The sequence below is a fragment of the Sceloporus undulatus genome, chromosome 3 (genome assembly GCF_019175285.1).
Source record: "Sceloporus undulatus isolate JIND9_A2432 ecotype Alabama chromosome 3, SceUnd_v1.1, whole genome shotgun sequence".
Classification (NCBI taxonomy): Eukaryota; Metazoa; Chordata; class Lepidosauria; order Squamata; family Phrynosomatidae; genus Sceloporus; species Sceloporus undulatus.
The window spans coordinates 149,151,710-149,176,354 of NC_056524.1; the positions used below are offsets into that span (position 1 = coordinate 149,151,710).

General features: G+C 39.4%; 1 protein-coding gene across 3 annotated transcripts in view; it reads left to right on the forward strand.

The window, feature by feature from the left end:
* Positions 1 to 24,645, forward strand: part of SEC24C (SEC24 homolog C, COPII coat complex component) — a 60,218-nt gene that overhangs the window by 11,124 nt on the left and 24,449 nt on the right. The window contains exons 3-10 of one of the 3 annotated variants that reach the window (XM_042458080.1): positions 2,247 to 2,330; positions 4,363 to 4,504; positions 6,144 to 6,316; positions 10,077 to 10,544; positions 11,871 to 12,001; positions 13,949 to 14,017; positions 16,555 to 16,666; positions 23,682 to 23,809. In XM_042458080.1, the coding sequence (XP_042314014.1) occupies positions 2,247 to 2,330; positions 4,363 to 4,504; positions 6,144 to 6,316; positions 10,077 to 10,544; positions 11,871 to 12,001; positions 13,949 to 14,017; positions 16,555 to 16,666; positions 23,682 to 23,809 (1,307 nt within the window). The remainder of the gene's footprint in view (positions 1 to 2,246; positions 2,331 to 4,362; positions 4,505 to 6,143; positions 6,317 to 10,076; positions 10,545 to 11,870; positions 12,002 to 13,948; positions 14,018 to 16,554; positions 16,667 to 23,681; positions 23,810 to 24,645) is intronic. The other 2 variants (XM_042458081.1, XM_042458082.1) reach the window with 2 other exon arrangements.

Below are 24,645 nucleotides of genomic sequence, written 5' to 3' on the forward strand. Positions count from 1 at the left end.
AAAGAGACAGACTTCCTTTACTATTATACATTTTTCTCCATGCAACAAGAGTGACACTGTTGTGCTTTTCCCTTTGGAGGCATGTGATTGTAAAGTTGATAGGAATTGGTAGGAGGTTTGGTTTCTCCAATTTGGCTTTAATGGGTATATTTGTCAGAAGTGATGAGTTCACTCATTAAGAGGAAATTAAATGTAGCAGTCTTTGCTGTTGTGGAGTATTCTCATTTTCTTAAAATTTTAAAGTATTCATACTTGACATATCATGAGGTAGCAACAAACTATTTTTAAAATAGAGCCACCAATATAAAAAAGTTACTTATTTTGAAGCAATAAATGTTTACAGAGAGAAGTTTAATATGGCTTATATAAGGACATGAGGAAAATGCTTGATATTTATAGATGAAGAATAGTGAGAATAGTTAGATGTCTCAACACAATTAAAAATACAAAGTCACAATAAAAATTACAATAAACCCCTCAATCCTTCCACCATTAGAAGTAATAAAAGTACAACAGTTAAAAGTTAATCAATAACATAATATAAATAAGCAAACTGGAATGGACATTGAAGGACCATTAAAGGCGGATGGGGGTAACTTTCTTTGGGAGGTCAGTCTGGGAAGGTCCGCTGGAAGAGATTTGTCCTGACAGCCTTCTTAAAGGCATCTAAGGTGGTGATAAGACAGATCTCATCCGGCACGTCGTTCCACAATTTCGGGCTATAACACAAGTTTCAATATATAGAATGTTATGCCTTAAAAGTTATATTAGGATTTCATACATTAAAATCACCCTTTATGATTCTATGACTGTCCATGGTATCCTTTGACACCAAAAATTGTAAACAAAGACATGAAGTTCATTGCTGACAAAAAAGATATGCCAGTCATTGCCACCTCCCAGTAGCTGGGATCATCAGGGTATCCAGGAACCATCCAAGATTGAATAACCCAGAAGCAGACTGTTACTAACGGGTGTCACTATGCCTATCTTACATTATTCTGCTTATCTGCTTTCTGCATTTAAGGAGTTCCCAAGCGTGACCAAAAGACAGACATTGGGCCTAGCGACTGAATAGAATAAAAATTGTTGACAGAGTGATGTCGCTTTAAATTGGCACAATATACCACAAAGCAAACTCAAGCATATTTAGCTCTTATTGAACAGCTGGGAAGAAAAAGATGGTATCTCATTATTTGAGAAGAACCATACAGAAAGTGAACAACCTTATACTACTATGTTTGTTCTCCCAAATAGAAAGAAAAGAAACTAAACCATTGTCATGCTCCAGGTATTGGATTGTAATTCCATGGATTGTTTATATATTAGGTATGGATTCTGGGAGGTGCTTCCATCTTCTAGAAAGCCACATGCCTCCCACCCTATCACTAAACAGTAGTCCTTCAAGGTTCTAAAGTTTACTCAAGTTACAAATGCTGCATGTTAAGTCAATTCAGAAGTTAGTCCAATTTACTCTGTTGATTTCCAGTTAGATTGACAAAGTACCATATGCAGTTTAGAATCTGGATTGGCTTTCACTCAGAATGGGTTAGAACTGTTGCTCAATGGAGGATTTGTCTGAAACAGTGTTCTTGATGAAGTTTAGACCGTTGTTTTCATCTTATTCGTAGCTCTAATATTCTTAATTGCTAGAGGCCCACTTCTTCGTAGATTTGCCCTCAAGTGTATTCCTCTGCTGAGCTGAAATGGTCTTCCTTTATGTACACTGCAGATGCATCCAAACAGATCAAAAAGACCTGAACGTTGATGATTTTGTTCCTGTTTGTTCATTCTAGAATATTTTTGTAAGCTCCTGGTATGATCTGAGACTTTTTATGCCAGCTCCCCAGGGTGGTTTATATTAACCCAGTATAAAAAGGGAAAGTTCAGGAACAAAATCTGGGACTTTTCAGTCAGCATGAATGGGCTCTGAGTAGAGCAGTTTTGATGTTGTCAAAGTGCTTGTGCTGCTATAGCTCTTCTGTCTTCTCTATATCTGAAGGAAATCTTAAGGAAGTGTTGCTAAACATTTCAATAACCTTTGAATGCTAAAACACTGTTTTAGTTTGGATTTGTTATATTCTGTGCATACACATTTAACATTATTGCTTATGCAGTGGGAAATTACAGCTTTTGTTTGATTTGTGCCATATGTTCAAAGTTTTTCTTGCTGGGGGTAGGGTTGAAGGGGGTGCATGCACGTATGTGTGTACACACAAACACACACATGTATGTTGTCTTTCTAGGTTACTTTCCTACACTGGGGTTTCCTTCTAAGGGCTCTCCTGTTTCTCTCGATTCTGATGCTTCTTTTGCTCCTAACTTCTTAGGTAAATGCTTTCCTTCTCATGTGTGGTATTTCCTGTGAAAGAATACAATTTCTAATGGTTTTTTTCCCTGAAATATGTCACATTTTGTCTCAATGTTAATGCTAGTATTGATTTGAAATATCATGTTCTCATGTGTTCTTATGGGGAGCACATTTAATATATGATTTTCCTGTAAGTCTGATGGTAGTTAGTTGATCAAAGCTTACAAATTACACATAGGCTTTGCTTCCCAGTGTGCATAAGCTGCAGCAAAATACATGTGTGTGCATTTGTCAAATATTATAATCTGCAAGTGGCTGTGTATACTGTACTTCCTTGCATGGATGAAACAGTTCCTCTGATAATCCTGACAGCAGCTCCAATGGAAGAAAGACACAGACTGGTATTTTCTTTCCCAGTAGGACTGTGGTTCCCAACCTTCCTAATGCCGTGACTCCTTAATACAGTTCCTCATGTTGTGGTGACCCAAACCCATGAAATTATTTTCATTGCTACTTCATAACTATAATTAAATAGGTGCTTTCCAGTGGTCTTAGGTGACCCCCATGAAAGGGTCATTCGACCCCCAAAGGGGTCCCGACCCACAGGTTGGGAACCACTGCAGTAGGGCATGTACTATCTGCAGAAGGCAAAAGCAAAAAAAGTATAGATGGGAAATTGAATTTTCATAATAATGACTAAGAATTTGCTCTATTTCCCACTGATGCTGAAATGAGTATTACTGCTGTAATTTTAAACTACATGGGGCCCTCCACATTCGCTGGGGTTAAGGGCACAAGACCCCTGTGAAAGTGAAAAAACTGCAAATAAACCCCCCCCCCCCCATTTTTTTTTTTACCTGAGGGAACACTTATGTAGACATTTGTAGATTCTCCAGTGCAAACATAGACACATCTTTCTACAAATAATGGGCTTATTTCTGACATTGTGGAACTCAAGTTTTTAATAGACTGCTTGTAAGATAGAGAGGTTTGAAAGCCACACATACAAACAAAAGCCTTAGGAGCATGGATATATCCTAGGATCAAAAGATACATACAGTTTGAAAGAAGGGTTAAAGTACTTACACGTGTAGTGAATGTGTAACAGTTGGAAGATAAAACACTTGCAAGTTAAGATGTAACTGCAGGTTAGTGGACACTTGGAATATATATTCAGTGCGATTAATTCTAAACTCTTTATTTTGGCAGCCAACCAATGCCAATCTTACTTTAAGCTGCAGAATGCAATTTGTGCATGTTTGACCAAAAGTAAACCCAGTGAAATATTCAGCCTACTTGGGAATCTGACTTAGAGATCTGCTTCACTCTGCTTGTAACTTGAGTAAAACTGTTGCAGGTGCTAATCATATGCAAGCTTACTGATAAGCACATGACATGTTTGTTTGTTTTTGCTGCCTTCTTTGTTACCTTAAAATAATATAGACACTAGCCCCAAATCCATCTTCTATTTACCAATTGCATCCCCACCTCATATAGACTGCCTCTACTAAAAATGCTAATTTTAAAACATTTAACTGGGTTTACCTGTCATCAGGTACATTCTTTATGTCAAATTCAGGCTCATGTGGGGGGAGGGGGGAAAGAATGCTTAAAACTGGTTCTAATAGTTTCCAGTAATGACCGATAATACAAGTCGTCCCAGGATAATTTCATAGTTGATATTCTCAGGTAAATAGAAATTATGCAAAGACTCCTCAGGAACACAGTGCTCTAAATAATGTTCCTCCAATGGTTCTGTTCTTTTTTTCCATACATCATACCTTTTCCAGAGATCTAATGCACATGATGCATATGTAGAGAGAAATAGTTTTATGCTTTGTAATCAGATTTCTGTGCTGTTATTTTCTGTTTCTGCCACTATAATTTTGATGGTCATAAAGATGCAAGACATAGTCACTATTCTTTATTGGGCTTGTGTTTATGCTGCTCTTCTAGAATTTCATACCTAGCTTATTAAAGGGTTCCCTCATAAAATGTTCCTCACTCTTGGTTAAGTGGTATATTTCTGACATGCAATTCAATATTTATAGGTTCAGTAAGAACTCCTGCTACTTCTGGAGCAGCTGCATCAACATCTGGAACATTAGTTCCTCCTGGACAGCCTCTCTATAGTCAGTTTGGACAAGGAGATGTACATAATGGGATTCCTCCTTCTACAGTTCCATTGCAAAGGTAATTATGAAAACAGTAATCAGGCTCTGAGCCCATCATTATCATTTTCTTCTGCAGCAAAGCATTCTTATTTCAGTATACTTTTATTTTAAACATTGTTTTTCACTTTAATTGCAATTGAACCCAAATAACCTTAAAATATATTAGGCAAACTGCCTAATTCTAAAAATATTTGTGATCTTGTGGTGGACTAATATGATTGATTAGGCATTTAAGGGAAACGTGAAGTTATGGAATTTGGCTTGAAGTGGAAGCTTGATAAATCTCAAGTACAGTAAATGGAATGGAGCTTTGAGGAAACAGGGAACAATTATTGTGCACATATCTGTTTACGTAGCTTGTCGACTCAGGGTGACCCTATGAATTTCATAGGGTTTTCTCAGGCAAGAAATATTCAGAGGAATTTTTTGCCAATTCCTTCCTGTGTGGGGATTTCCCAGTTTGCCTGTTATAAGGGAATTAGACAGGTGTTATTCCACATCATTGTTCTTTGTGGTCTTCATTTGAGTGAATGAATCAATGCAGTGAGATGGATGGTAAGATGAAAGGCTTAGGCCCAAAACAGATAGGGCAAAAGTGCTGCCTTCAGGTCGATCTGGGGGGTATGGTGTTCAGATGACACACACACCTGGATCGGGCCGAGGCTGCACCACAGCCGCCTAAGACGGCCTAAACCTAGCTGCAAAAGGAGTGCAAAAACCCACTTCTTGCTGGCGGTCCATTGTAGATCATAGCAGTGGTAGCAGGCCTTGGGTCTGTGGCACCTGGTTGTCATGGTTCCGCACTGCTCCAGCCATAGGCACGGCTGGAATGGTCAGAGGCTGTTGCAAACCATCCTTCTGCTTGAGGCCTTAGTCTAGCTCTCTTTTGGTGAGATAAAAAGGATGAGATAAAAAGGAGCAGAAAAAGATGTAGAGCCAAGTGCAACAAATGTCAATATGAGTTGGAATTAAATGCAAAAAATGAATGCAAAAAACCTGGTGCAGCCCAAAATACTGGGTTTTAGGGTTATTGTTGTTGTTGTTGTTTTAAAAAAAAACTTTCAATCTACACTGTCTTCTCTTTCATACGCAGAAACAAATTATCTTAATATGTGTGCTAGGTTAAACAACAGTTTACACCAAAAGTTCATGATTCCACAGTAGCCCCTATCAGTAAGTTAGCTTATCAGTTGGCTTCCAATTCCAACAGTGATCAGGAACCATTCCACAAGAATAGTGGAAACATCTTTCCTTTCCTGGTAGGTGTCCCATTGCATGATATCTACAGGGCTGCGACATGATTGCAACTATCAATTTACACATCTCATTGTAGACTAGATCTGATGTCTGGGGACTAGACATCATTAGCTAGTGCCTTTCTTGTTTTTACTTTGGCATGACCAATACCCACCATCCAGGTCAGTAACTTTTTAGTCTCCCATTTGTGAGCCACAGAGGCATTGAAGGACAGATTGCTTACCTGCAACTGTGGTTCTTTGAGTGGAAACCTACCCTTTAGATTCCACCTGTTTAGTAAATTGTATAGCCACTGGGTAGATCACCTTCATTTCTTCTATACAAGGCTGAACGTGAACAATAATGGACATGCTTGATATAACAAACAACTGTCATTGTTCTTTCCAAATTTCTCCATGTAGACCTCCTCAGCAGTTCATGCCTGGCACAGCACCCGCTCCTGTTAGCCAGCCAGCAACTTTTCAGCAATTTGGGCTACCTCCAACAAGTACGCAGCAGCTGACCAATCATATGGCAGGAATGCAGATAGGCAGTGCTCCACCATCTGTCCCTGCCCCAGCTGGACTGGGCTATGGTAAGTAACTAGAATACTTGAATGCTGCATGGTTACAGTATCTACACTTTTTTTATGTTGGAGTTTCTTTGGGAATAATTTTGCTTTTAGGCTGCTACACAACATTTCTATTCTTCTCTATTTTACTAATACAATCATCCCTATATGTGGGGGATCCGTTCCAGACTCTCCTGCATAAGGGGAAAAGAGCATATGCTCAAGCCCCATAGAAAATAATTTGGCGTGTGCACACGGTGGGGCACATGGCACAGGTACACACCTCATTAATTCTAATGGGGCTTACCTTCTGCGTAAGCTCAAAGCCGCAGAAGGCAAGCCTTCCTATGAGGAGGGCTGATTGTAGTATAAAATGTAGAAAAACATCTAGGTGTTGCAAATATTGTACATTATGTCGGCATTGAAATGAATCTCAGATTGATATAATACTTAAAATGATTTCAAGATAGTAAATAACTCTTCAATCATTAGTTTCGCAAATGAAAACACTAAGGCCTGTTGCAGACTGCCAAAATAAAGCTGCTTCGGGTCTCTTTGGAGGTATGCTGTTTAAATTATGCATACATCCTAAGAATCCGGAAGCTGCACCAAAGCTGCACTCCGGTGCTTAGGAATGGAGTGTGGTTTTGGCGCGACCTCCGGACTCTTAGGACCCATGCATCATTTAAATAGCATACCTCCAAAGAGACCCCAAGCAGCTTTATTTTAGCAATCTGTAACAAGCCTAACAATGTAGACTTACTATTTCTGTTAAAAACCCCAGTCAGAGGTGGGCAATTCATTAAGGTGCACAATGTTTTTGAGAAATTTGACTAATATTTTGCTATGTTTGATCAGTGTTATTTGAATCTGCAGGGAAGGAACTTGGCTTTCTTATAGGAAAACTGTAACTACAATAAAATTATTAATACAGTGGAAAATAATTCACTGTGAACTAGTTGCTATAAAAATTTAATGTCTTGCCATTTGGTCCCATTGGGATCTATGGGGGAGTATTATAGTTGTGAAATAAATCAAAGAACAATATAAATTATACAGTGTATCAGATTTCAGTATAGTGTGACAGCTGATGCAAGAGCAAACCAACTGTTCAGTGTATCAAATGCCAATATAATGTGGTATAGCTTTTTTAAAATTTGCAAAAGTACATGAGGATCAGCTTCCAATACTAAGGGCAGAAAAGAACAGAGAGGATTTTGTTAATAATGAGGGCTTTCTCTGATACTGAAAAACAGTATTTTATATATGTATGTATTATTTTACTTACATTCTGCCTTTCTGGTGGGGTGGGACCAGTAGACTGTGTTCCAGGCACATCTCCATTGAGAATCATTCCACAGTAGTGTGCAACCAATACTGAGTGCTTATTCCTCACCCACCTTCACTCAGATGGTGATAGCATCCAGAGATGGGTCTTTGAAAATTACCTTAATACATGTATATGTCACTGTATTTGAGATGAATGGAAAGTAGATGCCCTTCATTATTTGAATATTCCCATATAAAGTGAAACAAAAAAAAATATTTTTAGGAAACTTGGGAGATTTACTGGAAGGTAAGATTCAGCACTTTGTGAAGAAAAATAACTTATTGTGTTCAGAGGACAATAAAAGTTAATACAGTTGGCCATCATTATCTTCAGATTTCACCATCCATGGCTTGAAAATAGTCCCTCCAAAAAGCAAATCTTCAATTTGTCATTTTATATAAGGGCCACCTTACATAAATATATAATGGGACTTTTGAATATCCATGGATTTTGGTATCCATGGGAGGTCCTAGAACCAAGCCCCGGGGGATATCAATGGCACATCAAAAAGCAATACAATTTAATACGGCGAAATTAATACAGACTTGAAGGCATATTCACACACACATTAGACAGGTGTATGCACAAGAATTGTTTCCTGGTGTAAATCTAAGCATATATGTCAGTGTTCCCCCAATATTCTTTTTCCTCATCCACATTGTCAGATTGTTAAGGAAATAGAGAGCAGTAGGTAATAACTAATGGGAATGGTGGATAACTGCAGGTGCAACCACCATTTCAGGATATTTATCGAAGCTTCATATTTTAAGTTATCATATAGCACTCTCAGATATGTAGCAGGATTCACCAGACCAGGTAATGGATTTAGAAATCTTTAACTTTGGGTGGATTGTGTACTTCGTATTTATACAACTCTTTTATGGTGAAGTATGCTTTACAAAATGTTACCTCAGTAATATTTATACATAACATCTAAGTTTGGTCATTGTTAGCTAATTTGAATGGTTAAATCTTAGTACAGTCACCCCTCCGTTCTCGCAGACTTGAGTTCCTCAGTCTTGAATATTCACGGAGGGACGGCCTCCATTAATTTCAATAAGGCGTGCCCCTGTGGCACGCGCCCCACACATACTTGGAGGCATGTACCCCATTCAAGCCTATGAGACTTGAATATAAGCAAGTTTCCATTTCTGCACGGGGGTCTGGAACAAATCCCCTGCGAAAACGGAGGGCCGACTGTAGTACTGTATATACATAGGAAAAAATTGAATACATACATAGAGACAGATTTAGTAACACTATTATGGTCAATGATACTTAACTTAATAATGATTAACTTAAACCCCAGTGATTTTAAAGGTCTTCTCTTAGTATGACTGTAAATCATTGTAAATTAGACAAATTCTAAGAAATACTGTAGTAATAAATAAAATCTTTATTTATATTTCCCGCCTCTCCCCATGGATCGAGGCGGGCGCACAACAGCTAAGAATCAGCATTACAATGCATAAATGTCACAACTCACAATTTCATACATATATTGATTACCTGTCGATTATAAAACAATATAAAAATTATTATTACAAATAGAAACAAAGATTCGAAAATGTATCTCTAGAATACTTCATAATGTCAAATTTTATACAATGTATTTGGAGAATTGAATGTATTCAGTGTTATGTCCTGTTAATTCATAGTACCTACCTAAACCGACAAAAGTGTTACAGTTGTAAGGTTTCTTGCTGGAATACTATAAGGATGATTCATCTTGCTTGCAGTCTGTGCAGTGGAAGTAACAGCAGTGCAACACTGCTTCTCACTGGACCTTATTCCCCTCCTTGGCACTGATAATTCTTAGTGGCCTGTTTTCACTGGGCTTGACATTGCCCCCCACTGTAGCTGTGCAGACTGAGCAAGAAGAGGAGCTGAGACCAGGGCTTATATCATTGTCTCATTGCTTCACCATGCTTGTTTCCATCTCTCTACCAAGAGATGGTAGTGCCTTCCAATTATTTTGTAATGCAACTCCCATTAATCATGCATAGCCAGTATCGCTAATGGTTAGGGAGCTTAGTCCAAACCATCTGAAGATCACCATGTTGCCTTCCTTTGTGCTAAGGTTTATGTGGTAGAAGTGAAATAGTGTGACTTCAATATGTACAGTGCACCTGCGCCATGGGGAGGCAAACAATGGTGCTCTGCCACATGCACACCACTATTATTTCCTATGGGGCTCGATTTTCGAGCATAGGCAGATTTTCCCTTACACGGGAGGATTTGGAACGGATCCCTCGCGTAAGGAGAGGGCCGACTGTATATTCCTTACTACTTCCACATATAATTACAAGCTCTAGTCACCAAGACAGGGGACTGAGAGATAAATCTAGATGTTTGTGTGGAATATGTGTACATGCCAGGAGGGGAGAAAAAGCATTTTATCAATAATTAAATGTAGTAACAAAGCGTGACTATAATTTCACTTCTGTTCCCTAGGTTCCCTGACATCAGTTCCATCTGCCTCAGGAAGCTTTACTACAACTGGATCTGGGCAATATGTGTCATATGCAAGCCAAGGACCACCACCTCCTAACATACCCCATGGATTGCCTCCCACCAGCTTGTCTCAGGGTGTTCCTGTGGCACAACCCTCAGTTTCTGGTCCTCCGTCAGCCCCACACATTTCCTCTCAATCTCCTGGCTTTGCCCCACCACCCCTTTCTGCTGGGATTGGAGCTTCCAGTTACCCTCCTGCTGCAGGAATTTCAAGGCCTCCCATAATGCAAGCTGGATCATTACCAGGTCAGGCAGTTAGTGGGCTAATCACTTCCCAGCCAAATCATGTGACATCACCACCACCTCAACCATCCATGGCAGGGCCGCCTCCTGGACCACCAATGGCAGGCTTGCAAGGACCACCTCCTGCTCATCCTTCCCAGCCAGGATATGCACCACAACAGAATGGTATGTTTAAACATATTGATGAGGAGGATTGAGAGTAAAGGCCATTCTTGATTTGACCTACTAGTTGCATTCACTTTTAGTGTCCTTTTCATCTAAAGCATTTTGAATAGCAATGGAAAAGAGTAATTTATGGTCGCTTATTATTGTAATTGTGTCTCCTCCATTTTTTAAATCAGGAAAACAATCCCTACTATGACCTAAAAGATGGTTCTGGTGTCTCCACAATTTTTCCTTTCATTTACTTGTTTTAAATTATGCTCTAGTGCCTCATTAGCTGTCTCTTCAGTCTTATTAATTCTTGTTGTCAGCACTGCAAGCTTCACATCTGAGGGTTTCTGGCCACTTTTTAAAATCAGCCTGAACCTCTTTATTTTTTTAAGTCTGTGTGAACCTTCTTATTTTTTTTAAAAAAAGTTATGATAAGAGGCTTTTAAGATTTTCCTTTGGTTGAAGTCTTATGCTGTCCTTCTTGTAACCCAGTGGTTCTCAACCTTCCTAATGCCGCGACCCTTTAATACAGCTCCTCATGTTGTGGTGACCTCCAGCCATAAAATTGTGCTGTCTCAGTTTCTAAGACAGTTGGACATATGTGTTTTCTTAGGTGACCCCTGTGAAAGGGCCCACAGGTTGAGAACCACTGCTTTAACCCTTTTAATTTTTCAGAAGCCACTTTACCTTCTCCTATTCCTCAATTTGCTCTGACAGCCCATAGAACATGTAAAACATGTAAAAACTTGTAGACAGAAGCTGTAGTAACGATATGGAATGCATAATAATTTTGTAGAAGTTAGGGGGACAAGTTAGACATGTCTGATTTGGCCTATTAATTTCATTGAGGCAAAATCTTCTAGATCTAACCAATGATTTATAATTCTGGTTGGATATAGTGTTGGTTCATTGTGGACTGGTTTAGACTAGAGGACAATAGGGCAGGACAATGCAGGGCAGAGATAGTGAAGGAAGGAGTGTCTTTTTAAGCTGCCTTTCCTCCTTCACTTGAAATTACAGGCTTGCAAAACATACCTGTAGCTCTTTGATCAGGTTAGAATATTTAAAAAAAATATTCAGGAGATGTGTTTCAGAAATATTTCTGAACATTTCAGTATGTTTGTTCTGTTTCAGAAATCAGCCCAAAATATATGGCTGAATTACATTAAAATAACCTTCTGAATGGTTTCCTTCAAAGTAATTTTGTTCAAACCATGATTTGCACTTTGTACTATTTATTGCAAAGTCATTTATAGTCACTTATAAATCGTGTATTTGCTATCAAAGATAGACTGATTTCTCTTATATATTTAATTGTAGTGCCTATATATTTTTCAGGATCTTTTGGACAAAATAGAGGTAATCAGCCAAATTATGGTGCCGCTTATTCTGGGCCAGCAAATTATGGGAGTCCACCTGCACCAGCACCTCCATCAAAACGTCTAGATCCAGACTCCATTCCTAGTCCAGTAAGTTAACTAGAATCAGCTTTAGGACTGAATATCCGTGTTGTAGAAATTAAGTGATGCTGATGATTAAAGTGTGCTTCTTTGTAGCTTCTCTCCATTTGCTTCGGTTGTGCTCACGCAGCAACCCTAGGGAATGTTCACATACTGCATATTTTTTTCGATGACGAAAGTCCTGACCATCTGCAGGGTGTCAGTTGGATTATCATAGGTATTGTCTATAGTACTTTCTGTGACCCCACCAGCCAGAAAAGGATCACAGGAATTATGGTGGACAGTGTCTCTTGACTGTCTGGTTCATGTGTTTGATCAGAGTATGCTCACTGAGTGTGCAAAAAGAAAAGGTAATTTAAACTGATTTTTGGATATGGAAGGTATGTATACAAGATGGGATATCAATGATGACTGGTTGGCTGGTTTCTGTGCCACTTATAAAAGTGAAGTATAATAGCACTTGATCTGGTTTCTGTGTGGCGATTCTGCCTAGCATAACTGTGTCTTCTTTGTGATCTCTATGCTCAGCTTAGGCTGTGCAGTGTAGCCCATATCCAAAGAGCTGTATGACTAGTTGTAATTACCCAAGGATGTTTTGGATTTACCATTCCTTAAGCCAGGGGTAGGCAACCTTTTTGAGCCGGGGGCCGGATTGCTGTCCCTCAGACAACTGGGGGGCCGAAGCCCAAAAATAAATAATTAAATAATTTTTAAATAAATAAATAAACCAGGACAAATGTAGGACATTTTCAAATGGTGGACACTTTTTTTAAAAAAGTGGAGGACACACAAAAAAAATTTGCTGATTTTTTTAAAAAAATGTTAATATAAATGCAGGTTTCTGAGGCGTCTATAAACAATTGCCCCCCTTGCCCTTGTGGCAATTGGCAGCAGGACTGGGCTAGGGCCGGTCCCAAGGCCTCGCCGGGCCGCATCCAGCCCGCGGGCCGCAGGTTGCCTACCCCTGCCTTAAGCAGTAGCCCTCCGGGTCAAAATATTTGAAGCTAGGTGGAGTTTCAAAAGCAGTTTGTATGTTAGTTTGATATTAGAAGAGAAAAGGCAGAAATTCATCTAGACTTGCTCTTAGGTCTTTACCAACTAGTAAATGTAAAATTTGTACACATCCTAGTATGAGGATTTTTTGTTTATATTTTGTATCCCATATATGTCAGATTCAAGAAATACCATCACACTATATCCAGTTGAACAGAATCCACTTAATTTAGAATTTGCTTTTGGATGCTTGTGTAGTTTGTTACAGAAGCAACAGATAAGTTGTGTTGATTTGTAAAAAATGATGGCACAATGATGCACAATGATGATTGGAATTAGCAGCATAACATGAATTCTGAAGAAGTTTCAAATGGCCACTGTTTCCCACTGATTATTATAAGCCTTACCCTCACAAATTTGGTGTGTTTCATGAAGACATTGTTCCAGTGGTCATAAGATCGTATGCTGGTTGTAGCAGCTCTTTCCCTAGAGTCGCTCTAGTATGGCTGGCTTTGTGCTATTACACTAACTTAGCTTGCAAAAGATGACAATAGAACCTTGTATTTGGTAAAATCTGGATCTGCTGTCTGGAAAGCTTCAGGCATGCTGCTTCCTTCTGTGTTTTCCCTTTAAATGAAATCTCAGAGGTGTTGCGTCCCATAAAGTATGATCTGAAGCCTATCGCCTCTCCAGATTCAAACTAAATACGTGTGTGAGTGGCCAGCTAGGTTCTCCCGTAGCACACTTCCATTGGGAGAGTGCGGTTACAAAATGATGTATATAATTGAAGCTGTGTTATTTCCCCTTTTGTTGCATGATCTGTTGTCTAATATGCATATATCTAACAGTAATGGAAGCAGGGACAGATAGGAGTAACATTGCTTGGTACTTTGTTTTACTGTTCTTTCTCTTTTCCCTTTTTTGTGGCAATTTTACTTCTTTTTTTCTTTTTAAACAAAAAAGCAACTCAATGAGCTGCCACCTCAGCAGAAACCCAGACACAGGATAGATCCTGATGCAATTCCTAGCCCAGTAAGTGCGGTGTCTCTCTGTCTGCTATTGTGTGCATGTGGGTGGCTGCCTGTGTATGTCTGTTAAATATCCTTCCCTTTGCTAACCACCCTGGTGTTAGTCCTTCATTCTTATTTCACCTCTTTTTCTGCTCACAACATTGCAATACATGGAGTAAAGCACTATAAACTTTGAAATCTTCTTCCCATCCGAAATCAAGGGGCAATAGAGGCTTGGCATTTTAAGAAACAGATGATCTAATATAGCTTCCTTTCCTGAAAACAAGTCGTTCATAAATCATGTGCCTCTAGTTATTCAGTATGTCAGTTGTTGCACATTGAATTATAAATTCAGCATAGTCAACTTGGAATTTCTACAGTGATCAATGACTCTAAAATGAATGGGGATCCTCCACACCCCAAAACAAAGAATGAATTAGAACTTCTTAGTGGTTGGTAATAATTTGCTATTATATTCACAACTTATTCCTTAACACAAATGTTCTTGAACATGTTTTGGTTGAAAGTCATTTTTTTTCTTAAAAAACTTAGTTTAAGTTTATTTGTAGAGCTATGCTATATTCTGTTCATATTTCCTCCTAGTATAAATTTATGAGTATTTGAGAGAAAATGCAAATCAAAACTATATCCAATTATAATATTTCACAATGGCAGGCTGTGCAATGCAGTTTGCTAAGAAAAGACATTCCATGATAGTATTATTCCAATAACTGGCAAAATGGCTTGGTTTGTGATAAGTTTGTGAATGTCACTTGTCTATTGCCCCTGTGTTGTTATGTTTTGGGTATAGGCTGAAGTTGATCACAATGCCAGAATCTCGGCATTGGGGTACCAACTTCAGTTAGTTTGTAGAGTGGGAACAGAAAAATGTCTTCTTAGCATGGTCACTCAACATTTGTTCACAGTCTTTCCATCGGTGTGTCTCAAATTCAGATGTGAGGATATTGGTACATGTCTACCTCTGTTAACAAAGTAGATGTGTTCCTGGGCATTACTACCTTAACAGAAACTTCATTCTCAGATTTGTACATCTATCCTTTTTTAAAATGTATTGTGAGTAACTGGTGAGGCAGGCTGATCCACTCTCCCTCTTTTTCCCCCTATTTTGCTGTTGATACATGCTGAGGAAGGAGGCAGCTGGTATTCATCTTGCCTATTATATACTGACACACATAACTACAATAAGATCAGAATATAATTCCATTCTTTCCCAGCTCGAGGTTAATTGCCTTGTTTACTGCAAATATAGTGCTGCCGAAAGTCTGTGTTTCTCCAGCCCTCTTTCACCATGTTCCCAGTGCCCACGCTGCTAAAAAAGCTTCCAGCTAGAGAGAGGATAAGGAAGAAGGAGGGGCTGGATAGGCTTCTTTTTCAGAGGCTTTGTTAACTGAGGTATGCCTGAACTTTCTTTAGCACACTTGTAAAGTAATCATGGGAAGGTGGGGCTGAATGGTCTACTAGAAAGGGCAGTATAATTCTAGTACTTGGAGTCAAAATATTACACACAGTAACAGATTGTCAGAGAGCGTTATCTTTTCCTATGGTGGGTTCAAATAAATATTCCTAATCTATGGGTTCAAAAATACTTTCATAAAATATTAATATACTATTAGAATTTGCCTTCATTTTTTATACTGAGGGTTTAGAAGGAGAATTATTTAGGTCCTGGATACTTGCATGGCCACTTTTCTGCTTATAGACAAGCAGTGACTGTTAATATAGTTAATTAACACTTATATACTGCAATCAGCATTTTTACATTTGAACAAAATTTCAAAGTAGTACCAATCCTGACCTGAGAGTACTTTAGTGTAAGGATGACAAGACAAAAATGAGGGATAATAACTGATAAAGAAGTATAATGAATGTTGTTAGAGAGGAGGCCTTGCAAAAGTGATGTTTTTTGACAAGAAATTTGTAAGATTGCTTTAGCCTAACAGAAAGGGGGGGGGGTCTTTTCCATGCTTTGGAATTAGTCAGGCCAGACTGCAAAGGAAGAAAGTAGTAAGAAGAGGGATGGTGAAGAGCAGGCCTTCTTTCTGATTTCTTTGGGTTGTTCTTTTAAAAAATAACTTTACATATAAGCCTCTAACTGCTATCTCAGATGATAAAATCTAGATGGTTTGCTCATTTTGGAAGATTTCCCTTCTTATTGTTTTACTTGAAACTTCCAGTACTGTATATCATTTTTTAAAAAGAGTTTACAGAAATATTTGGACATGGAATTTTGAGACCTAGATGAATTTCGGCGAAATTTGTTGGTGAACTATGAGAAGGAATTTTCTTGGGCCGTGGGCTTTAAAATAGTTTACATCACATCTTGTAGTATAGGCTTTAATATGTCAGTTGTATCAATGTTGTTGAATCCACTGTTGTTTATATCAAAAATTGGCAAGAGCATATTGATAGACGTGTAAACCATCTGTACTGTTCTATTTAGTGGTTGACTGCAAATCATCTTTGGGTACAAGCTACTTTGTAAGACAGCAGTTAAAACGCAACATCCATTGCTTACTAATGTGCTGCTTCCCATTTTAGATTCAGGTAATTGAAGATGACCGGAATAATCGTGGGTCAGAGCCATTTGTCACTGGAGTCCGTGGACAAGTACCACCCCTTGTCACTACCAATTTCTTGGTTAAAGATCAAGGTAAAAAGAATGTTCATAAAGTTAAAGATATCTTCCAATCTCTGCCCACCCGAAAAAAAGGGAAGTGACATGGCTCTTTGTCATATTTGGATTTAGATAATGCTTTGAGGGATATGTGACTTTTTTGATCAGAGGTTTGAATATATATCATATCTGCAAGAGGATATGAGAATTCAGCTTCATCCAGATTAGTGAATTGTGATGATACCACAAAAGGTGGCATGGCACCCTAGAGCTTTTGTAAAAGCCACCTACTCTGTTGATCAAACACTTATCATTGTTTGATATCAGATTTACCACTTTGCACACCTACTCTTGGTACTTTTTGAAGACATAGTCGTGTTATTCTTTTGCAACATAAAAAGGAGGAATAAAATAGGAGGGGGAAAATCAAGAAAGAAATGTGGAAATTAGACTAACTGGTTTTTATTTTCGCATGAGTTTTCGTGGACATAAACCCACTTCTTTGGGTGCAGTACAGAGTGATGATAAACACTCAGGCATAAAACATATTTCCAAAGTTGTGTGAGTGGTATAGAGTATAATAGGATCCAGAAAGATACAGATCGTGAGTCTTGCACTAAATTTTGAAAGGGCTGCATAAGATGATACAGGTATTTCAGCTCTTTATAGTGGCTAGTTAGTGTGAAAGCATTAAATCTGTTTACCAAAAGTCAGTTTCTCAGGATTCAAAACTCTCTTAAAAGATTCCTTTTGCTATATGTGCATAGTGAGGACTCTTGTATTAATCTGTGTAGTGTTCCATGAAGGCATTATATTTGTGCTTACCTCTGCTAATGGACTGAACTTTGTGAGTATAATTCAAATCAACTGTACCTCTTTCTATAATATCTTTGTAATTTCCTTGTGCAAGGACAGCAACCTGTAAATCAGTTACTGTGAGTCCAGAAGGCTTGGAATATTCTGCAACTGTTTTTGGGTATTGCTCTTTCTAATGTCAGATTTGTGTCCATTAATCCTCTTGTATAAAGACTATCCTGTTTGTCCAGTGCTGATATTAGAAGACCATTGCTGGCATAGGATAGCATATATAACATTGGAGGAAGAACAAGTACATGTACTTCTGGTGCTGTTGGAATCTGGGTTTATGGCATTGTCTTGTTCCTGTATTGCCATCCATGATATGTCTCCTGTTCTGAGTGAAATAGTTGTTTAAGACTGAAGGCTGCCTGTAGGCCAATGAAGGCCTGCTTCCTCAAACTTGTGAGGAGGCTATGTTATTCTCCAGAATTGGTTGTACCTCATTGATTATGTGTTTGTGTTGTCTCAACTGAGGACTATAGGTGACCACTAAGAGTGTTCTGCCATTTTGTTTTTGGTCTGTCTTGTAGTTTTGGTCTGTCCTGGGTCTGTATAATTACAGCGCTTTAGAAATAAAGTTTTAATAATAATAATAATAATAATAGAATAAACACTTCATTACGGTCATAGACCAGCACAAGTAAAAAGGGGATACAGAGTAAAATAAGTTAAAAATAGAGGTTATAACAGTGTTTAAAATATCCTTTCAAATTGTACAGCTCTAATACAGTAAGACAAGATAGATACTAATCTATTGAGTATTAGTCTTGCCTTGTCAATTTATTTTTGCATCTCCTTAAGTGGGTATTGTAGTGTGAAAAATGCCTGTTTTAAATCCAACCTCTGTCTTGTGGGTATGAGCAGATCCTGTTGTATTGGGGGGCTTGACTATAAACAATAGATTTCGTAGTATGTTCTGGGTAAAAAAAACTAGAGGCATGTAAATATGTGTAAGGATCAGTTGATTTGTCATAAAGTGTGGTGCTTACTTGCACAGTGAAGTCAAGAAAGTGAATTTGTGTGTGGATTGTTCCAGGCTCAGGTTGATGTTAGGATGGAAGTTGTTGAACTCCTGCTGGAACTTCTCAAGTGATTTATTCCCATGTGGCTAAATTACAAAGATATCATCAAGAAATCGTAGGTAGAGGAGAGGTTTTGGATTCATGTGCTGAGGAAGCGTTGTATTAGGTCAGCCATAAAGATGTTTTCTTACTGTAGTGTCACGTGGGTGACCATGGCAGTGCCACTGATGTATTATTTCCAAAAGATACATATTAGTCCCAAAAGTAAATTAGTTATGAGTATGTACAAAGTGGCAGAATTTGTTGACTTGTTCTACTGTATCCTTATTCAGAATGGTATTCTTGATGGCTTGTAGTCCTGCCTGGTGTGGGATGTTGGTATATAGGGATTCCACAATCATAGTGGCCAGGATAGTATTCTCTGGTAGGTTGTGGACGGACTGTATTTTCTCATGAAATCAGTTGTATCCTTCATATAGCTTGGAGTGTTGATGGTATATGGCTTGAGAACTAGTCCATATATCCAGATATCCCAACAATATCTTGAAACAATAAGTCTTGTTTGTGTGTTTTGGGTAGGAAATAAAAGATGCCCAGTTTGGGATCCTAGAGTTTGTCCATTTGACTTCACTTCTGTACATCAGTGTAAAATTCTTTGAGTAATTTATGTAGTTCCTTCAGATATTCATCAGTGGGATCTTTGAAAAGGATTCTGTAAAATGTGGTATTGTCTCTCAGCCTCCTGTTTGTAATGTGACTTGTTCATAATGACCACAGCTCCCACTTTGTCACCCTGTTGTATACTAATTCAGGATTGTTTCTGAGACTCTGGATAGCATCTCATTTCATATGGCTGAGATTGTGTGGTAAATTGTGCTTCTTGTTGATTATAAGTTTGGGCACAATGACAAACGCATTCTGTGTAGAGATGCAATTCCATGTAACAAGCCTTCTGGAGTGGTCCATGTAGAATTCTTTTTTTTGTAGCACTTGGAAACATAGTCTTGTGTGTTGGTACAGTGACCATTGTCACCTAGTGTAGATGAAGGTGATGTTTGTGAGTTTTTGTCCTGCATAAACTTGTTAGATATTTAAACCTGTACAATTGCTTATTTTGTGGAGAGTGGGGGAAGGAAGAGGAGATGTTGGCAAAGAATGTACTGGTGTAATGACTTTAAAGAGATGCTAAATCTTGTCTGGCCTCTTACTTGGGTGATGTTTTTTGGGATACATAAAGCTGCCCAACAAAACATAAAGGTAAATGCTGGTGATAAGCATCCCATGTGTTTAGGATGATGAAGGCTGTTCATAAACCTATTTCCTCACATGCGAATGGAAACTTGATAGATGACTACGTGAAGCATCATCTCACATGTGGCTCAGTAGCCTAGATACTGTAGATACCGTACTCTCCCTGACTTGCTGCCTACCTGTGTATTTCTCCTTCTTTTTCTTACTGAGCTGATTTATGACATTTGCTTGCATGATGAAGAGTTGTATAGACTGCCTTAACCTGGATAAATTGATTGGAGATTTGTGTATATGGGGCAGAACATGATCACCAGGCTTTTCTTAACTGCTTCCTGGCTAAGTACCGACTCAGGTTAATATACACAAGATCATATTTCCTTTATATCACTCCAACCTGGGAACAATTCCAGATTACCGTGCTCATGTGTTTAAGTGAAACCCTTAAAAGTTTCTCCAATAAGGAGAATAATTGCTAGACTTGGATGCACCTAACTCATATTAAGACACTGGAAATTGTGGGCACTTCAGATTGCTTTGTGCAAGTAGATGTGGTTATTACTTGCTCTTTAGATGTAATCTGTTTTTGATTTATACTGTACTAGGATTAAGTTTTTGCCAGCCTTTGTTTCCTGCATAGCTTCAGAGCATAAAATACGATTCAGACCAAGAGTCAGTTTTACCACCCCTACCCCATATTTTCTGGGGCTGCATCCCTACACCAGCAAAATGCCACCGGTGCAGCAAGAACCGCTCCACACTCATAGTTTAAAGCAGGGGTAGGCAACCTGCGGCCCGCGGGCCGGATGTGGCCCGGCGAGGCCTTGGGACCGGCCCCAGCCCGGTCCTGCCGCCGATTGCCGCCAGGGCCTTTGGCCTCTCGCACGCAGGGGCAAGGGGGGGCAATTGTCTATAGACTCCTCAGAAACATGCATTTATATTAACATTTTTTAAAAAATCAGCAATTTTTTTTGTGTGTCCTCCACTTTTTTAAAAAAAGTGTCCACCATTTGAAAATGTTGTCCTACATTTGTCCCGGTTTATTTATTAATTTAAAATTTTAAAAAATTATTTAATTATTTATTTTTTGGCTTCAGCCCCCCAGTTGTCTGAGGGACAACAACCCGGCCCCCGGCACAAAAAGGTTGCCTACCCCTGGTTTAAAGTGTTGCATATTGGGGATATATACACTCATCCCTCCATATTTGTGGCTTTGATATTTGCAGATTTGATTAATATGTTCGCTCAAGGAATATCTAATCCTCCAGTGCAACTCTGTGGTCAACTTTAACTAAAGGTTGCACTGAAAGACCTAGAGATTCCTAGAGAGAATACTTTACTAGGCATTTACAGGTCTATGATCAGTGTCTATTGGATGTTGTCCACAGAGTTGCACTGGAGGACCTAGAGATTCCTAGAGAGGTGTCCTCTCAGATAGAATCATGATTTTTTAATTATTTGTGGTTTTTCCATCTTCACAGGGGTCTTGTGCCCCTAATCCTAGCAAATATGAAGGGGCAAGTGTACATTTTTTAAATGAGATTTGCAGTTATTCTTTAAATTAAGTCATGCACTTCCATCCTCCTGCCTCATTTTAGAGTAAATACATTGATGGTATGGCCTAAATACCCTAAGGCACTAGATCCTGTTTGATCTTAGAAGCTATACATGGTCAGCTCAATTCGTTCTTGAATGGGAGACTACCAGTGAGTACTAGATGCCCTAGGTAGAAGAAGGGACTGGCAAAGCCATCTTCAGGTATTCCTTGCGTATAGGGTTGCCATAATTCTGGACCTCGAAACTGGGACAAATGTAGGACAAAAGTAGGACGATTTTTTCTTCAAATGTAGGACATATTTTGTAAAAATGGAGGACACGCAAAAATGATGCTTTTTAAAAAGTGTTAATATAAATGCATGTTTCTTAGGCATGATAAAAATGGAGGACATTTTGACATTGTTCCTAGACAGATGGCAGAAATGGACTTCCCTTTCTGGCCAACCTGCCTCCCCCATTCCAAACAGCACATTTGGGCATTGAAGAGGAGGAAGAGTGGAAAAGGCAGAGGAGGAGCAAGAGGAGAAGAAGGAGGAGGAAGAAGAGGAGGAAGTAGAGAGGAAGAAGAAGGGGAGGAAGAGGGGAAGAAGAGGAGGAGGAGAAGAAGAGGAGGAGGAGGAAGAAGGGGAGGAAGGAGCAGAGGAGGAAGAAGAAGAGGAGGAAAAAGATGAAGAAGAAGGGGAGGAGGAGGAAGAGGAGAAGAAGAAGAGGAGGAGGAAGAAGAAGAGGAAGTAGAGAGGAAGAAGAAGGGAAGGAAGAGGGGAAGAGGAGGAGGAGGAGGAGAAGATGATGAAGAAGGGGAGGAAAAGGAGGAAGAAGGAAGAGGAAGAAGGGGAGGAAGAAAAGGAGGAGGAGAGGAGGAAGAAGAGGAGGAGGAAAAAGATGAAGAAGAAGGGGAGGAGGAGGAAGAGAAGAAGAAGAAGAGGAGAAGAAGAGGAAGTAGAGAGGAAGAAGGGAAGGAAGAGGGGAAGAGGAGGAGGAGGAGGAGGAGAAGAGATGGAGAAGAAGAGGAGGAGGAGGAAGAAGATGAAGAAGGGGAGGAAAAGGAGGAAGAAGGAAGAAGAAGAAGGGGAGGAAGAAAAGAAGGAGGAGAGGAGGAAGAAGAAGAGGAGGAAAAAGATGAAGAAGAAAGGAAGAGGAGGAGGAAGAAGAAGGGGAGGAAGAAAAGGAGGAGGAGAGGAGGCAGAAGGAGTAGGAGAAAGAGGAAAGGCTCTTTCCCCTGCCTGGCTTTCTCCGCCGGCGACGGAAGAAGCCAGGGAAGGGAATGGGGCCTCGCTGAAGCAAAGCCCCAAACCTCTGCCTGGCTTTCTCCGTCGCCAGGGGAGGAAGCCAGGGAAGGGAATGGGGCCTCACTTTCCCTGCCCCACTTCCCTCCGCGTGCACGCGCGCCTGCCACTTGCCCCTACTGAGGCCTGGGCTGGGCAGTGTTCAAGCCCTCACCTTGGAGGCGAGGAAGGCGAGCTGGAGGAGGAGGTGGGTTGGCGCCGCAGCAGCCGCATTAGCAGCAGCGGCAATGGCCGGAGCGGGCCCCCAAACAGGGGACCAGGCACGGGTGGGGGCCCAAACCGGACCGTGACCGGGAGGGGCCCCCCAAAACCGTGCTGGTCACGGGGGGGGGGGGCGTGCTATGGCAACCCTACTTGTGTATGAAAATTCTATGCAATTCATGGATTTGCCATAAAACAGCAGATGACTTGAAGGCGCGCGCATGCGCACACACACACACACACACACACACATGCTGCCAAATGGAAAGGGTGACAGGGAGGCAAAAATGGTCTGAGAAGGCAGATGTAGTGGCGTGTGTTGTCATCCCTAGTTTAAACACATGGAGTCAAAGTGAAACCTAAGGAAGCCTGTCCAAACACAGGAGTGCCATCTTTTGTATGATCCTATCTGTTGTGAAAATAATATTCAAAGATGTTTATCTGAGTCTTCCCCACTCTGCCAATCTTAGCAGTTAGTAGGGTGCAGACTAAGGGAAGGAGTTCCTTTTTGTGGCACCCTCCCTTTCTCTGTATGCTTTCCTGGAGGGTTTGACTGGTTGTTCTTCCTTATTTATCTGTTCAAATTCTCCCATGCTATATCTAAAACAGTATCTTGACAAAAAATGTCTATTTTGGCATCAGGCAGAAACTTTTCATGTTTTCCCAGACTTTCCTTTGATAATTTACCTTGCTAGTATGGTTTCTTTTGTTTTATTTGATTATTCGAATGCTCAACTTTTTATTATTTTTATGTGACTGTTAGTCATTCTGGGAATAAGGATATTAAAGAATGGAAGTAAAATACTTTAAAATTAATTAAATCTATCAATTAGGTAGGTTTAAAATGTGTGTGTCCAATTTTGATCTTTTCTTTTTCAGGTAACGCAAGTCCACGCTACATAAGGTGTACATCTTATAATATCCCTTGCACTTCAGACATGGCTAAACAGTCTCAAGTTCCTCTTGCTGCAGTCATAAAGCCTTTGGCAATGCTTCCTACAGAAGAGGTAAGATTACTATCTCAGATTTTCAGATGAAATAGATATTTTATAATTTGAATGAGGTCATTTATTATGTCCATTTTTCATGCATACCCTTAACAATGTATTATTTATTTTAGAAATCTACCTAAATAAAAGTGCACAAATAGATGTGTTCAAAATAAGCAATTGATATTTTTGTGCCTGATCAAAGGAAATTATTAATTCAACACACTACCTATTTTGATTGCTTTTTTATTCACTTGGTTCCCAGAAGTCTTCTGGGAAACTAATAATTGTTCATGGTAAACAAACGTTGTCTAGGTTCCTCACTGGTGCTTTTACTAACTGAAATTGTTGCTAACTATGAATATTAGATAACCTTCAGGAATGCAAACAATATTATTGCAGTGGTGGTGCTTATATGAATCTTATATAGGAAGTGATTGCTCACATTACAAGGAGCAAAATCTACATTTATTTCTTAAGTCCAGCCCTTAATCTCTCCTTTAGGAATGAATGGAAAATGAGACAGATGGTGTCTGAGTAGTCCTGCCTTGGAGATCACTCTAGAGTACAATATCAAAATGGAATCCAAGAGCAAACTTTTATGACAAGAGAATAACATGCTGTTTTAGCCATTCAAGACATCATGCTTTGAGACAAAGGCGTCTCCATAGAGAAATGCAATATTATATAAATGCCTCCATTGCACAAACACTATTATTTGGGTCAACAAGTTGCATTCTTATTCTGGTAAACTGTTATTTATGGGATAAGGTGTGTGAGAAAAAGAATTATGGTTATCCAAAGGACTGGAATGGGATCATTGCGAGCCTTTTTTAAAAAAAATTGACAAGTAT